This window comes from Salvelinus namaycush, chromosome 18 (assembly GCF_016432855.1).
Source record: "Salvelinus namaycush isolate Seneca chromosome 18, SaNama_1.0, whole genome shotgun sequence".
Classification (NCBI taxonomy): domain Eukaryota; kingdom Metazoa; phylum Chordata; class Actinopteri; order Salmoniformes; family Salmonidae; genus Salvelinus; species Salvelinus namaycush.
The window spans coordinates 22,412,614-22,430,585 of NC_052324.1; the positions used below are offsets into that span (position 1 = coordinate 22,412,614).

At 42.3% G+C, this 17,972-nt stretch overlaps 1 protein-coding gene across 1 annotated transcript in view; it reads right to left on the reverse strand.

Moving 5' to 3' along the window:
• Nucleotides 1-6,849: 6,849 nt before the first annotated feature.
• Nucleotides 6,850-17,972, reverse strand: part of LOC120062749 (ephrin-A5-like) — a 233,775-nt gene continuing 222,652 nt past the window's right edge. Inside the window, exons 3-5 of the mRNA XM_039012812.1 lie at nucleotides 11,047-11,112; nucleotides 10,488-10,568; nucleotides 6,850-7,029 (exon numbers count right to left, since the gene is read on the reverse strand). Coding sequence (XP_038868740.1) covers nucleotides 6,902-7,029; nucleotides 10,488-10,568; nucleotides 11,047-11,112 — 275 coding nt within the window. The 3' untranslated portion in view covers nucleotides 6,850-6,901. The remainder of the gene's footprint in view (nucleotides 7,030-10,487; nucleotides 10,569-11,046; nucleotides 11,113-17,972) is intronic.

Here is a 17,972-nt window from a genome sequence, read left to right on the forward strand (position 1 = left end):
GCAGAAGGTTATTAGGAGTGCTCATTAGTACCCGACTGAAATGAAAGCAGGTCTTAGGTCTTTAGGTCTGAATCTGGCACTGGCTGACTGGCATTTGTCTTCAACACGGAACTTTGCACAGTCTAGTTCCAAAACAGGGGTGGTTAGTTTATTAATTTGGCAGAGAGAGAATTACTGTTAGCCTTACGGTCAGACAGTTAGTTACCATGTACTCTGTGTGATGACGAGGATTCTAAGGGAGTGTGTGCATGTGTGTGTGAATGGGGGGAGAGGGCTTTGGCAGGTTTAGGTCTGTATGTCTACAGTATATCTCTCTGTGTGTGTGTGTGTGTGTGAATGGGGGAGAGGGCTTTGGCAGGTTTAGGTCTGTATGTCTACAGTATATCTCTCTGTGTGTGTGTGTGAATGGGGGGAGACAGCTTTGGCAGGATTAGGTCTGTATGTCTATAGTATATCTCTCTCTCTCTGTGTGTGTGTGTGTGAATGGGGGGAGAGGTCTTTGGCAGGTTTAGGTCTGTATGTCTACAGTATATCTCTCTGTGTGTGTGTGTGTGTGTGTGTGTGAATGGGGGAGAGGGCTCTGGCAGGTTTAGGTCTGTATGTCTACAGTATATCTCTGTGTGTGTGTGTGTGTGAATGGGGGAGAGGGCTTTGGCAGGTTTAGGTCTGTATGTCTACAGTATATCTCTGTGTGTGTGTGTGTGTGTGTGTGTGTGTGTGTGTGTGAATGGGGGGAGAGGGCTTTGGCAGGTTTAGGTCTGTATGTCTACAGTATATCTCTCCGTGTGTGTGTGTGTGTGTGTGTGTGTGAATGGGGGGAGAGGGCTTTGGCAGGTTTAGGTCTATTTGTCTACAGTATATCTCTGTGTGTGTGTGTGTGTGTGTGTGTGTGAATGGGGGAGAGGGCTCTGGCAGGTTTAGTGTGTCTGTCTGTCTGTCTGTCTGTCTGTCTGTCTGTCTGTCTGTCTGTCTGTCTGTCTGTCTGTCTGTCTGTCTGTCTGTCTGTCTGTCTGTCTGTCTGTCTGTCTGTCTGTCTGTCTGTCTGTCTGTCTGTCTGTCTGTATCTCTCTCTCTCTCTCTCTCTCTCTCTCTCTCTGTGTGTGTTTGTGTGTGCGTCTGTCTTTGCACATGTGTGCATTTGTGTGTCCAAAATGGTTTTACTTGTTTATTTATTTTTCCTTTATTTAACTAGGCAAGTCAGTTAAGAATTCTTCAGTTAATAATATTTTTTTTCAATGACGGCCTAGGAACAGTGTGTTAACTGCCTTGTTCAGGGGCAGAACGACAGATTCTTACCTTGTCAGGTCAGGAATTCAATCTTGCAACCTTTTGGTTACTGTCCCAACGCTCTATCCACTAGACCACCTGCCACCCCATTTAAACTTGGAGCAGAGGAAAGGAGGGAGGATGAGTGATAATCATCTTTAATTGGCAGAGAAATATGATGATTCTAAATGTGTTGATGAGGAGATCCTTACCAGGTAAAGCTTGACTCAATCTGCTCCCCAATCAGTTGCAATTCTATTTACAATACATCTCTGTCATGCTGAGTTAACGGTATGCTTCCATCTACAATACAATCTCTACCATGATCCTATCATAATGAGTTCTGGATATATGCACAAACCGTGTATCAACAAACCAATGAAAAGCAAGGACATCAAAACAAAACATCAAAGCAATGTATTTCCATTTTATTAATAGTATTCATAATTGCTCAGACACATGTATATACAAATACAGACCTCTGATAATTTTGTCAGTTTCTCGTTATTGTTTATATACTGGAAAAAAGCAGGTCGGTCAATACTTCTGCCCCCCAAATAGGACCAGAGGAGAGGGGGAGAGCAGGGGGTGGGGGAGAGCAGGGGGTGGGGGTGAGGGGGTGGGCGGTGGTTAATAGCACAAGAGGAGTACGCAGAATGGGATTGGATGCACACACAAATGAGTGGTTCTCAAGACATGGCGATGCGTGGGGAGCTGGTGACAGGAGCAGGCAGAAGTTTGCCATGCTGTCTGATCTAAGACCAGTCAAGCCAGTGTTTAGCGTTTCCCCCCTAATGGTTTAGGTTTAGATAGGGTGAGGGTAAGCTGATCCTAGATCTGTGCCAATGGATAACTTCTACCCCGACCAAGTAGTGACTTAGCTAAGCTAACATACTATGTGGTCTGGCGGCTAGGCTATGGTGAGGAGGCTGGGGGTTCAGATTCCAAAACAGGCAGGGTAGCCTTTGTGCCGCCAGCACCCATTCCACGGCGGGGGAGGGTGACAGGGGATGTATTGAACCCAGATTGTTCTGGCATGGCAGAGGTTTCAGGACTAAGGCATGGGAAAACCGCTTGGTTGCCAAAGAAAGTTGCCGCGTCCCATTCAGTGCGACTATAGTAAATGACACACGAACTCTCTCTCTCACACACACACACACACACTGGAGTACTCGCTCACGCACATTTGATTATACACACTTACTCTCAAACATGCTTGTTTACACAAACATGCACACAAACGAGTTAGCACACATAACCTCTTCCTCTAACACAATGCTGGAAGCTCAATCTCTCTCTCTCTCACACACACACACACACACACACACACACACACACACACACACACACACACACACACACACACACACACACACACACACACACACACACACACACACACACACACACACACACACACACACACACACACACAGTTCCACACTCTCTCATACATACATAAACACACTCACATTAAAGAGGGCATGAATAGTCAGAATGGACCGTCTGTAGCTACTTGGTAGGAATACATAATAAGGTTACCAGAGGATTCATCCTCAAAGTTAGGAGAAAAAAACAATTATCTCAAACGCTAAAATCGCCCCCCCTCTGGAACCCAACCCCCTATGTAACCCCACCCCCCTATGTAACCCCACCCTCCTATGTAACCCCAGCCCCTATCTATAACTCCACCCCCTCTGTAACTCCTTAACAAGCGCTGGTGTTATGTACATGTCATCTGTTTCTGTAGCCACACAGCCTCACAACTGGATGACTTCATTTCAATGGGATGCAAAGCATACAACATGACAGTGGGGAAGAAAAAGACAGAATCCAACGTTCAACAAAGTTCAAAAGAAAAACAAAAGAGAAAAAGAAAAACACATTTTATGTTTCGTTATCAAGTCCATGCGCATGAAACTGGCAAGATCCTTCCAATAAAAAGCCAACCAACAGTCCATCCATGGCAAAACTCTGGGTTGGCCAACATGCTATCAAACATTGAAGGCGAAAAAGCACAAACACTGTTAATCTTGTCCACGTCTATTCTGTTCTCTCTGTCTGTTCTGTATGGATCCTTGTGATGAAGTGGTGACGGTGGCTGTGGATTGGTTGGTTGGAAACATAGTTATGTAACAGGTGAGGCCCCCATTGGCTTTCAGTCCAGCCTGCTGTACACAGGCACGCATAGATGCAAAGGTGAAATCAGGTACACACAAGCACAAGTACACACAGGTAAGCCCAGGTGTGTACAGGTTTCTCAAAGCATCAGTAGGCATTGAAAATGACAGTTCACAATGCACTGTTATTTGCGTGTACACTCCCAAATATCCAGAGATTCTACTGTGTTCATTATTTGTTTGTTTTTAGAAAAGACATACGAATCAAATTAATACTTTAATATCAAACACTATTTACATCAAGTTTTTGCTAATAATAATCACCATCATCATCATCATCATCGTCATCATAACAATAATAACAATAATACAGTTTTTAACAATGAAGTGTCTAATTTTTCCTTTGTCCACCAGAAAGGTAGAAAAACAGTAACTGATCTAACACTACATGTTATATGGTTGACTACCTCAGGATACACGGTATCCAGCTAACAAGTTAATCCTTATTTCCCAAGTTAACGTGTGTACAGAATAAACCATGGTAATAATAGTAGCAATAATGATAAAGAGTAGTACGGGTAATTATAATAAAATAGAATTGAAGCTGGACTTCCCCAAAAAGTGTTGGCTATAACGTTAAGTCGATGACAGGCGGCCATCTCGGATTGAACATGTCACCCATCCCCTGTGATGTTCTGGTGAAAATTAGTACCCCTTTAAATGGTGTCCTCTCCTGTTAACCCCAAAAGCTGAGCTGCTATTCTACTGTAATAGCATTGTTACCATAGTACGAAAACAAATATGGCCGAAAGCACACACAACCCTTCAGGAGAAGAATATACTGTAGAAGGCAGCTGCGAAAAAGCAACAACAAAAAATATATCAAAACAAAACAAAAAGATGCCTTTGGGAAGAATTATATTACTACAAGTAGGTGTGTACTCCATTTTTAGCTAGTGTTTTTAAAAAGGTTGCATTGGGTATTTTTTGTTAGGCACTCCAGTCATATATGCAACTTTTTTCCTCCTACACTTCTTTCTTTCAATCTCTTTCACTCTTTCTTTCTCTCTCCCCTATCTCCTTCACTCTTCAGCCCTCTATAACTGCAAGGTCACTGACGCTTTAAAACCCCCAGGCCTTCCACCATCTATTTTTAACAGCTGAAATAACTCCCCTAACTCCAAAACATGAGGTCTGCATGCCTGTCATTTTGAACCTCATTAAAGAGTCACAGTAGGACCGGTAACTAGATACGCAACCTCTCTCTCTCTCTCTCTCTCTCTCTCTCTCTCTCTCTCTCGCTCTCTCTCTCTCTCTCTCTCTCTCTCCCTCTCTCGCTCTCTCTCTCTCTCTCTCTCTCTCTCTCTCTCTCTCTCTCTCGCTCTCTCTCTCTCTCTCTCTCTCGCTCTCTCTCTCTCTCTCTCTCTCTCTCTCTCTCTCTCTCTCTCTCTCGCTCTCTCTCTCTCTCTCTCTCTCTCTCTCTCTCTCTCTCTCTCTCTCTCTCTCTCTCGCTCTCTCTCGCTCTCTCTCTCTCGCTCTCTCTCTCTCGCTCTCTCTCTCTCTCTCTCTCTCTCTGTCTCTCTCTCTGTCTCTCTCTCTGTCTCTCTCTCTCGCTCTCTCTCTCTGTCTCTCTCTCTCTGTCTCTCTGTCTCTCTCTGTCTCTCTCTGTCTCTCTCTGTCTCTCTCTGTCTCTCTCTGTCTCTCTCTCTCTCTCTCCTCTGAAAGGAGACCTGTATCAACACACCTAATTCATGTATCTGTCCATCCTACTCTGGGAAAGAAAGAACAAAATAACAGTATTTCCATTTACAAATCGCTCCAGCTATGTTAATCTACCATCTGATCCTGTGTGAGTCTAAGGAAGTTGAATGTCATTATACAGCAGTACAATGTATAAATAGGGGCCAATACAAAACGTGGCCAAACTAAACTACTCTGCGCTCCGCCTCGATGTTAAAGTAGATTTTCTCTATTAACATACTCATTGTGAGTTGATTATGATGAGATTGAATTATGCGGTAGTAAAATGAATGGGGAACAGGCAGCCTGCTATAATGGACTGTAGCTACAGCATTTGAATCCGAGGTTATAGTTGAAGCTGTGGTTATACATGAGTGGTAAAGACTTGTGGAAAAATACAGTAAAGCAACACTGTTTCCTAGATGGTGGTGCCTCCTTACTGAGTATGGTAGAAAGCTATGCTGAGGGACGATTCCATATGCCAAGCTCTACAGTACGTCTAAGTGAACTAATGATAAGCAATTGTAGGAAAAATATGTATTTGCCTTGTAGGGAAGTGGTATTATTTCATATTCAAAAAGGGCTGTTTTGTAACATGGTGAGAGAGGCAGCCTCTTCAAATGTTGGTACCTTTCACAGAGGTAGAGGAGCTTTCTTCTCTAAACTGTTGACATAACCTTTGAACAACACAAATCTTCCCCCACTTTGATACATAAATGTCTTTGCCATAATCATAGATGACATTTAAAATATCAGCAAGAGAAGGCAGAGTATGTAAGGTAAAATTCAGTGAAAAGGTTTTATAACAAACTGAATCAAAACTGCCATCAGTGAGGGTTCAGATTGTTATTACTGACAAAGCATTGTCTCACACTAAAGAGCAATTATAGATGAATTAAGTCAGTGAATAAAGTCCAAAATTACCTGCCTGTCTGCCGCTCATAAATTGAGTAATCTTTCAAATATTTGATCTTTCATCCACCAAATGGACTAAATGTTTTTATTTGTCTTTTCTTTGTGTCATGCCAAAAGTCTCCAACCATTCTCTCTACACACAAAGAGGGTACATGACAGCATACCTTAATCAAAGAGGCCAGGGGACTTAATACTTCAACCAACTCAGCTCACTCGTGCCCTTTTCTCTCCTACTAAACATGTTCTACACTGTATCTCAACTGATACCTACGTGGTGTTCCACTATCTGTTACACCCAACAAAGACCCAGCTATCTGTATCCACCTGATGTGGAAAGAGATGAGTCTGTAAAGACTAGGAGAGAGGTGTGAGTACTACCCATCTCTGTTCTATTTTTCTAGATAAGAGCTAAAACACCCCTGACCTGCTGTGTATTGCTGCTTTACAACCTACCAAAGAGCTATTGAAAAACTGTCAGTGTAAAAGTGTGTTTAGGTGTGTGTACCTATATATGTGTGTATGTGAGCGGTGCAATAAATCGGCATGACGTAAAGGGATGTCAGAAGGGAAAACAAGAATCACTAAGTGTCAAAAAATAGGGATTTGGCATCTTAGTTGACAGTTTTAAGGGGGAAACAGTTTCTTCTGCATCCAACATCAACTTTTTCAAACTCACTGACGGAGAAAGACCACTTAAATATCTGGAAAAAATTGTGTTCCGTAAGAAGCCCACTCTCAATACCCCCCCCCCCCCCCCCCCCCCCCCCGCCCATTCTCCCACCCTAGCCCCAGCCTCATCATTGGGTAGATTCAGGCCGCACAGGGTGTAATTCCCCTCCAGTACAGGGGGGCTGGAGGCGCTATAAGGTGAAGAGTGTTGCTAAGCAGATTAGCAGTGCAGCCAGCAGTGGACTGGCTATCCGCAGGTGTGAGGCTGCGCTTGTGGCGTCACTCCTGGACGGTTCGGCAGACTCATGACTTGTATCATCTAGAGGAGGGAGAGAAGATTTAGAAAATACATTTTTCTATCAATCATATAACGAGTTTATCAACACATACACAATGCAAAAAATGGTGATCTTTGGTGACATGTTTTGTCCTATTTTATTTGGAATGCTGATATTCCTATATCCCCATATCTTACAACTCAGAATAAAATGATGAAATAACAAGTTACTGCTACTGCTTCTGTTACATATCAGCCAACCAGCCAGCCAGGCAGCCAACCAGCCAACCAACCAGCGAGGCAGCCCGCAGGTCCCCTCTGCTTGGTGAGTCCCATCCTCTACACGCTTAGAATAAATGGTTCCAAAATGGTTATGCAGGCGTCCTCATAGGAGAACACTTTTTGGTTCCATGTATACCTATTTTGGATTCGAGGTAGAACCCTCTGTGGAAAAGATTCAACATGGAACCCAAAAAGGTTCCACCTGGAACAAAAACAGTTCTACCTTGAACCAAAAGGTGTTCTTCAGAGTGTTCTGCTATGGGGACAACTGAAGAACTCTTTTTTTGTTCTAGATAGCGCCTTTTTTGTAAGAGTGTAGAGCTCAGTGGCATGGCTAGCACCTCCCCAGGTTGACTGGCAGACAGTGTTATCAATGAGCAGCCATGGGCCTGTTTAACAGCACACAGAGGGAGCAAGCTAGGCCATGCACAGCCACACACACACACACACACACACACACACACACACACACACACACACACACACACACACACACACACACACACACACACACACACACACACACACACACACAAAAACACACACAAAAAGGTGGGAAATACGCAGACACAGATAAAAAAAGAGCGATAATGAGGATGGGGTGGGGCTGAGAGAGATAGAGGAAGAGAGTTAGACAGAAGGTAAAGATGCAAAGGTTTGGGATGGCAGGCAGGCAGACAGACAGATGGGAAGACAGGAAGGTGGAGACAGTCTAGGGCTCTGACCTTAATAAATCAAAATGCAACCCCCCCAAGCTTGAACTGCCAAGGAGGTGTGTGTTTGTGAGAGAGAGAAAGAGTGAAAGAGAGAGAGAAAGTGTGTCCGTGTATATATATATATATATGTGTGTGTGTGTGTGTGTGAGAGTGAGAGAGAGAGAGAGCACGTCTGTGTGTGAGAGAGAGAGAGAGCGAGAGAGTGTGTGTGTGTGTGTGTGTGTGTGAGTGAGTGAGTGAGAGAGAGAGAGAGCACGTCTGTGTGTGAGAGAGAGAGAGAGCGAGAGAGAGAGTGTGTGTGTGTGTGTGTGTGTGTGTGTGTGTGTGTGTGTGTGTGTGTGTGTGTGTGTGTGTGTGTGTGTGTGTGTGTGTGTGTGTGTGTGTGTGTGTGTGTGTGTGTGTGTGTGTGTGTGTGTGTGTGTGTGTATCAGATGGGGTGACAACTAGTGATAAATCCTGATCATCAGGGTATGGTGAACGGCTTCCATGAATAAATATGGAAAATGTAATATTCTCCAACTGCGAGACGTAAAGATTCATTTCAGAAAACTGTAATTGCTAATGCGATGACAAATATTATTCCTAAAACTCTGTTTGAAATGACTAATGTGTTACTCAGAGTCAGTGTATGTGTGTTTGGTCTCCTTGGTAAAACAGAGCAGGAATTAGACAGTAATGTAAGCATGAAAGAGAGGATGCAGCTAGTTGACATCGGGTTAGAATCATGAGCATGCTACAATAATATTGCCTATGTTCTGAAAAGGGTGGAATAAAGGGTAGAATAAAGGGTAGATTAAGGGTGGAATAAAGGGCAGAATAAGGGTGGAATAAAGGGTAGAATACGGGTAGAGATGGTGGAATAAAGGGTTGAATAAAGGATAGAATAACTGTGGAATAAGGGGTAAAATAAAGGGTAGAATAAAGGGTAGAATAAGGGTAGAATACGGGTGGAATAAAGGGTAGAATAAAGTGTAGAATAAAGGTTAGAATAAAGTGCAGAATAAGGGTGGAATAAAGGGTAAAATAAAGGGTAGAATAAAGGGTAGGAAAGGGTGGATTAAAGGGTACAATAAAGTGTAGAATAAATGGTAGAATAATGGTGGAATAAAGATTAGAATAAAGGGTAGGATAAAGTGCAGAATATGGGTAGCATAAAGGGTAGAATACAGGGTAGCATAAGGGTAGATCAAATGGTAGAATAAAGGTAGAATAAGGACAGAATAACGGTAGAATAAAGGGCAGAATTTGGGTAGGGTGGATGGTAGAATAAAGGGTATGATGAAAGGGTAGAATAAGGGTAGTTTTAGGGTAGGTTGAAGGGTATAATAAAGGATAGATTAACAGTAGAATAAATTGTAGAATAAGGGTAGAATAAAGGGTGGAATAAGGTTAGCATAACGGGTTGAGTAAGAGCAGAATAAGGTTAGAATAAAGGGCAGAATTAGGGTGGGATGAATGGTAGAATAAAGGGTATGAATAAAGGGTAGAATAAAGTGTAGAATTAAGGTAGGATGAAGGGTAGGATAAAGGGTAGATTAAAGGGTAGAAAAGGGTAGGGTAAAGGGTAGAATAAAGGGAAGAATAAGGGTTGGAAGAAGGATAGAATAAAGGGTAGGATAGAGTGCAGAATATGGGTAGAATAAATGGTAGAATACAGTGTAGAATACGGGTAGATCAAATGGTAGAATAAGGGTAGGAGGAAGGGTAGAATAAAGGATAGAAAATAGTCAATTGAAATGAAGACAAAATGAAAAGACACTAGAAGCAATGGTTTGAATTTCATTAGACTTCAGCATTAATGGGCTCTATTGACATATGTGAATGTAAAATATGTTTTTCAGAGTGAACCTATGTGTACGACAACCTATGTTATGAAACAGCCTACATTATATGTGGTATGAATAGAGAAATATATATTAAAGTAAATTGGAGGAGTACATTGAATCTAGCATCTATAGTAGAGCAGGCAAAAACATAATTTTTGTTCTGACACAAATAGCCTATGTTATATTCTGACATGAGACATGATGATTTAACCAGGTACGACTGCCATGTATGACGTATGACCAGGGCTTGACTTAGACTAAAATAGGTACCAGTACTCATTTTGGGTGGCGGTACAGTACAGGTGCATCACAATACTTTTGAGCTAATATTCTATAAGAGGAACAGGAGCTCAAGCAGTAGAAAATTTGAGGTGCCGGTACTCAGCTCCGGTGAGCTCCTGCCCAAGCCAAGCACTGCGTATGACACATGCAAACATAGACCACATCACCAGCAAAACACAACTAGCAACACAACACAACAACACGGCAGATGCAGCAAACGCATTCTAACATGACAGTCAACAATGCTGGGAGAGGACAGATGGGTCAATCAGTGGACAAACATAGATAAAGAGAGAGGGGGGAGGGATGTGTGTGTCCCAATGGGACAGACAGAGGTCAAGAGGGCATTTGTTAAAAAATAAGGTCATAAAATAATGCAGAAAGCCATACTAACCTCGGGGTTCTAATGAATTGTCTACTTTGTCGTTTACGTCAAAAACACGGTCATGTACACCTATAGTTTTCACACAGCTGTCTAGAGATAGAAATAGAAATGATAGGGATGATTAGAGATAATAAACTCCCCCAACCCCTTAAAACAAAGGTCCCAAGCCCCAAGCTCATGGCAACATTCACAAGACATGTGCAATTCACTTCTTTCAAATCGTTCATTCCTTCACTTGTCTTTGGATAGAAACAATGGTAGCCACTGGTTAACAATAGAGGTGTCATGAGATATGAAACTGACATGTTCAACAGAGAGCAAGAATCATTCAGAAGGCATTCAGCATTTAGCAGACACTCTTAGGCAGAGCAATTAGGGTTAGGTGCCTTGCTTAACGGCACATCAACAGATTTTTCACCTAATCGGGATTCAAACCAGAGACCTTTCGGTTACTGGGCCAATGCTCTAACCGCTTGGCTACCCACTGCCCTGCGTCACTGAGAGTAGTGAAAACACAACATCAGTGTTAAACAGGCTCAGTGTTTCCGTTGCAACTGGAGAGACTTACTTGATGGTCGGACAAAGACTTTGAGTTTCAGGCATGTTCTTCGTCCGTTCTCGGCGATGGTGGAGGCTGGAGAACAGAAACACAGAAACACGGGATCCTTAGACATACTACATCTTATTTTGATACATTTAAAAACACAAACACATCATTTTCCTTGTCTCAAATGACTGCCACATCAGTACAAGTTTGCATCATCACAGAAGAGTGTTACATTTCATCTTCGATTGTGTGTGTGTCTGTGTATGTGTGTGTGTCTGTGTGTGTGTGTTAGGGCACTTACGCAGGATGGCTTTATAAAATAGCCAGCTAGGAAAATGAGGACAATAATTGCAAATTGAAGCAAGAGTAAAACCTCAAGTAAAACTTGAGAAGCAGAGCTCTGATTCCACTAGCACCTGGTGAAGATTAGTACGGAACCGGATTTGCCCCTTAACAAAATATATTCTGAAAATCAAAAACAGTATGACAACTTCTGCTTTTATTAAGTGCTGATGCAGCGGAAGACCAGTGTGTGTGTGTGTGTGTGTGTGTGTGTGTGTGACTGTGTGTGACTGTGTGTGACTGTGTGAGACTGTGTGAGACTGTGTGTGTGCGTGTGTGTGACTGGATGGTGCGGTGTCTGTGCACCAGGTGGTTTCTCCTGTAAAAGGGTTAAACAGGGGTCGTGTCACAGTAACATCCATCACTACCACAAAATAGAGTTAAAAATACATTGTGTGTTCTCATGTCTCAACCCGATGTTGGAAAGAGAGCCTCTTTACCCTTTTAACACATTGCACCTCATATCTTATTACTTTTCTCCACAGAAGAAGAAAATCAAATATACTTCTCAAATGACAAAAGTCTTCCTGCCCAATTCCTTCCACCACAGCCTCCTGTGAGACCTCCAGTAATGGGTCCTCTGGGCAACATTTTGTGTCATCTGAGCATCATTCCCCAGCAGATGAGATGAAGTCAAGCGTATCCCTGGCCACCATTTGGGATCTGTCATCTCCTTACCCTGATCTATCGCTCTCTTTCTTACTATTTATACATTTATCTATCCCCCTCTCTAGATGTGGCCCCTCTCCTTTGCTGTTTTCCTCTCCTCTTTGAACACACAACACACACACACACACACACTAAAATGAGCATTTACACACACATTTCCTGGATCGGTCTCAAAGTCTTGGTCTGCAGTCGCTCTAATAACAATTTAGAGCAGAGCAGAACAGAGCAAAGCACGGAAGAGCAGAACAGGCCAGAATAGGGCAGAGCATGGCAAGGCAAAGCAGGGCAGAACAGGGTAGAGCATGGCAGGGCAGAAGAGGGCAGAGCAGGGCAGAACAGGGCAGAGCTGAGCAGAGCAGGGCAAAGCTGTGCAGGGTATATTCTCTCGAATAAGGGTTTCAAATTTGGGGAAATGACACTGTAATTGTTTTATATTTTTTACATTTTGTCAGGAAATGCAGCTCTATGTCAGGTTCTGCTGTTGTGCAGTGGTCGCACAGCCTTTCCTCTACAGGGAGGAAGGTTTTCCTGTGTCTACCCTTCTCAATGGCAAGGCTGTGCTCACTGAGCCTGTACTTTGTCAAGGTTTTCCTAAAGTTTTGATCAGTAACCATGGTCAAATAGTTAGCGACGGTGTACTGTCGATTTAGGGCCAGATAGCACTGCATTTTGCTTTGTGCTTGTGTTTCCCAATAAGCAATGTAGTTTTGTTTTGACTGTGTTGTAATTTGGTTTATTCTGATTGATTGGATGTTCTGGTCCTGAGGCTTCAGTGTGTTAGCAGAACAGGTTTGTGAACTCAGCTCCAGCACCAGCTGGATGAGGGGACTCTTCTTTGCTCAGCTCTTGGCATTGCAGGGCTCTGCAATGATATGAGAGGGGGTCACGGTATTTTAGATGTTTACAAAACTAAATTGCTCTTTTTTGAGTTTTTATTATTAGTGGATATTAGCCTAATTCTGCCCTGCATGCATTGTTTGTAGTTTTCCTCTGGACATGTACAGTAGGAGAATCTTACAGAAATCTTCATGCAGGGTTTCAATGGGGTGTTTGTCCCATTTAGTGAAATCTTGTTTTGCAAGTGGACACACTGCCATGAAGTGAAATTGGTTGAATGACACATTCAATTAATTTTAGCCAATTTTAATAAGTATTTCAGTTTGAATTTTGAATGGCGTAGAATGCCCTGCATGCTTTCTCTCTCAATACATTCACTGCATCATCAAGGTGTCCAGTTGAGCTTATTTTTAACCTCTCTTGGGTATATTCTAGAAAATATAGTATTTTCACGTCAGGATGAAAAGCATGCCCAGAGTAAACTGCCTGCTACTCAGGCCCAGATGCTAGGATATGCATATTATTAGTAGATTTGGATAGTAAACACTCTGAAGTTTGTAAAACTATTTGGATGATGTCTGTGAGTATGACAGAACTCATATGGCAGGCAAAAACCTGAGAAGAAATCCAACCAGGAAGTGGGAAATCTAAGGTTTTCAACTCTTTGCTTATCCAAGACACAGTGGAAATGGGTCATATTGCACTTCCTAAGGCTTCCACTAGATGTCAACAGTCTTTAGAACCTTGTTTGAGGCTTCTACTGTGAAGTGGGGGTGAATGAGAGGGGAATGAGTCAGAGGTCTGCCAGAGAGCCACGACCTGACCAGGCGCGTTCACGTGAGAGAGTTAGCTTGCATTCCATTGCATTTCTGAAGACAAAGGAATTCTCCGGTTGGAACATTATTGAAGATTTATGTTAAAATCATCCTAAAGATTGATTCTATACATCGTTTGACATGTTTCTACGGACTGTAACGGAACTTTTGACTTTTCGTCTGCACCTAGTGATCGCGCGTCATGAATTTTGATTACTGGGCTAAACGCGCAAACTAAAAGGAGGTATTTGGACATAAATGATGGACTTCATCGAACAAAACAAACATTTATTGTGGAACTGAGATTCCTGGGAGTGCATTCTGATGAAGATCATCAAAGGTAACTGAATATTTATAATGCTATTTCTGACTTCTGCTGACTACACAACATGGCGGATATCTGTTTGTGTTGTGTTGGTCTCTGAGCGCTGTACTCAGATTATTGCATGGTGTGCTTTTTCCGTAAAGTTTTTTTAAATCTGACACAGCGGTTGCATTAATTAAGGAGAAGTGGATCTAAAATTCCATGCATAACAGTTGTATCTATTCATAATGTTTATTATGAGTATTTCTGTAAATTGATGTGGCTCTCTGCAAAATCACCGGATGTTTTGGAACTACTGAACATATCGCGCCAATGTAAACTCAGATTTTAGGAAATAAATATGAACTTTACCGAACAAAACATACATGTATTGTGTAACATGAAGTCCTATGAGTGTCATCTGATGAAGATCATCAAAGGTTAGTGATTCATTTTATCTCTATTTCTGCTTTTTCTGACTCCTCTCTTTGGCTGGAAAAATGGCTGTGTTTTTCTGTGACTTGGCTCTGACCTAACATAATCGTTTGGTGTGCTTTCGTCGTAAAGCCTTTTTGAAATCGGACATTGTGGCTGGATTTACAACAAGTGTATCTTTAAAATTGTGTAAAATACTTGTATGTTTGAGGAATTTTAATTATGGGATTTCTGTTGTTTTGAATTTGGCACCCTGCAGTTTCACTGGCTGTTGACGAGGTACCGTACCACATACCCTAGAGGAGGTTAAACCTAAGTAATTTTAGTGTGCAGTACTCTATATATTTTGTACCAATTGAGAACTTTGGTCAAATTCCTTGAGGTCTGGATCTTCTCTGGAAAATCATAATTTTAGTGTTTTGGGGTTTTACTGCCAGGGCCCAGGTCTGGCAATACTGCTCTTCCAGGTCCAAGCTTTGCTGTAGGCCATGTGCTGTGGGTGACAGTGTCACGACTTCCGCCGAAGTCGGGTCCTCTCCTTGTTTGGGCGGCGCTCGTCGATCCACTTTTCATTTTCCATTTGTTTTGTCTTGTCTTTCCACACCTGGTTTCAATTCCTTCATTTACTTGTTGTGTATTTAACCCTCTTTCCCCCCCATGTCTTTGTGTGGAATTGTTGATTGTAGTGGTTGTGCACATTCCCCGTGAGCATACACAGGTTATTTTTTGTGCCTATTTATCTTGTTATTCTGGATGCCGTTGGTTTTCCTTAATAAATCTCCGGTTATTACCCAGTTCTGCTCTCCTGCGCCTGACTTCTCTGCCGCCAATTACGCACCCAGCTACAGACAGCAGGCATTGGTCATCTGCAAAGAGCAGGCATTTAACCTCTGAATTGTGGAGACTAACACCAGGGGCTGAGGATTTTTCTAGAAAAGTGGCCAATTCGTTGATGTAAATATTGAAGAGTGCAGGGCTCAGAATGCAACCCTGGTGAAGCCCCGCCCCTGGATAAAGAATTATGTTATTTTCTTATCCATTTTGATGCTGTACGTATTGCCAGTATACATTGATTTAATTATGTCATATGCTTTACTCCTACTCCTACTCTACTTTTTAGTGTTCAACTTTTTTTCCTTATAATTTTACAATCTGCATCAAACCAGTTGTCGTCTGTGGTCTTTTTTGTTTCGTTTTTTATTCATTTCAATTGTGCTTTTTTTGCGGTTTGCCTGAATATATTGGTCATGTTCTTTACTGCTAGATTGATGCTTTCTTTACTGTGAGTGAATGTGCTATCCAGAAAGTTATCTAAGAGTGTTTGGATATTTTGATTATTGGTTGCTTTCTGGTATTCTTCTGTAGTGTTTTGGGCCCATCTGTATGAATTTCTGATGTGGTACAGCTTACTGGGCTGTGAACGTGTGGTTGTTTCCATGTCTGTTCTTTTGAGGAACAACGTAATTTGGCTGTGATCAGACAGAGGTGATAGTGGCTTGACAGTGAATGAGCTGAGAGAGAAAGGTTCAATGTCTGTAATCATATAGTCTACTGTGCTGTAGATGAATCTCCTCAAAGAGTCCCCCCGTAACCTACCATTGACAAAGTACAGACCCAGGCTTTGACAGAGCTACAACAGATCACTTCCATTTTTGTTGATGTGGTCTCTCTCTCTCTCTCTTTAATCTGGTTTTGATGTTTTCAGCTCTCTGTTTCTCCTTCCTTCTTGTAGTGTGACACTGTCGGCTCATCAGCTGAATGTAAACGTGTGTAGGAGGAGAGCGGAACTCACATTGAGCCGATGAAGGAGGGAAGAAAATAAAATAAGCAGTGACACCTTACCGAACTTTGCCTGCTCTCCCTCGCCTGCTCACTGGCTCACTCCCTCTCTCTCAGACACACACACATGCATGAACACACACACACACAGCGCCCTGCTGACTCCAGATGTCTTATATTCATCATCATCCTTGTGGGTGGAGTTGAGTCAGGGCTATCCACACCAACCACTTAACTCACACTACAGATCAAACGTGATGAGCTTGATGAAAGTGGCAGAAAACACTGCATTTGGGATTTAAAAGCTATTTTCCACCCACACAAACAGAAAATAATAGAGAAAATATGCAGTACCATCTGTCCTAATACTGGAGATTACAAACAAATTACTTATTTACCTCTAACCACAGCTATGGAAGGATGGAGTTGACATAGTACTTTTTCATCTATCAAGACATTTCATAACTGCGATCCTGATAGAAAGTGGACAAGGAAAGGAAATGTCCTTGCCATGGTTTAGTGTTAAATATGTTTTGGTTGGAAAGGTGTGTGACATTTTAATAAAGGGAAGATTCAGCTGAACCACATTACTTCCTAGTAGCAGCTCTTCATTCTCTGGGCTTGGTGAGGACCCCTTAGCTCTCAGAGCCCGAACCGTCCGCGCCAGTACCCTGTTTATTTTGGGTCACCATGCAGGGCAGGGACAGCTTATTGTTTTTGTCAGGCACTAAAATCAACACCTGCTATTCCGGTGCCCATCAAGCCTAAGCCACGACTGGTGCCTTTGAAGGGCAGAGGCACTGGAAAGTATGCCCCAGAAACAGAGGGCCAGGTTGGGTTACTCCTCAGAGCGATGTCCCCTGGTTGGTAACGGCTGGTCCCCTCAGTACACTGCATAACGCAATGTAAAATTCAAAGGAACCAGAATCCAATTAGGCAAGAACAAACGGGTGGGTTCAGGGTGGATTAAATTAGACATTGACTAGCAACTGTAATGTTATCTGGAAAACATATTTCCTTTAGCGTTTACATTTGGTTGAGTTGTCAACTAACGTGAAGTTAATGTGACATCAACAAAAAATGTCACCATGTTATTGGATGTCGGAAAAAATGTGGGTGACATTATTTTAAAACTTATGTTGATTACTTTTTTCAAATCCAATCAGTTTTCCATGTTGATTCAAAGTCATGACATAGATTTTTGTTGTTGAAATTATATAGAAACAACATTGATTCAACCAGTTTTTGCCCAGTGGGTTACGCACAATACGACACACAACAATGGATGAAAACGTGGCAACATTGTCTTTGGAAAGTCAGGTAGCCCTTCACACTCGTACCATATACGGGCGGAAAATGGCAGATTTGGACAATGATAAATGCCTAAATTGTAACGCAGTGGCTATACAGTAACGTGCTATACATGACGTTAGATCTCTGGCTCTGCGCTTCACTGACAGCCGTTCTGAACTTGAACACATCGCACGACAACAAGTTGCCCCCATCCCCTCGGTAATTGGGAAACTTTTTGTTGTCTGAGTGAGGGAAAATCTGTAAATGAAGAGGACTCAGAGCGATGCATTTTGAAAGATGGAAAAACAATGTATTTTGAAAGACATTGAGGATTATTACTAAACACCACTCTGATATCATACAAGCAAGCCAAATGTGAGCTTCACAATTCCATATCATATAGTGTCAGCGTTTATGCTCACTATATTTGATGTACAATTATAAGATGGGTTGTTCTGTACAGAATGAGCCTG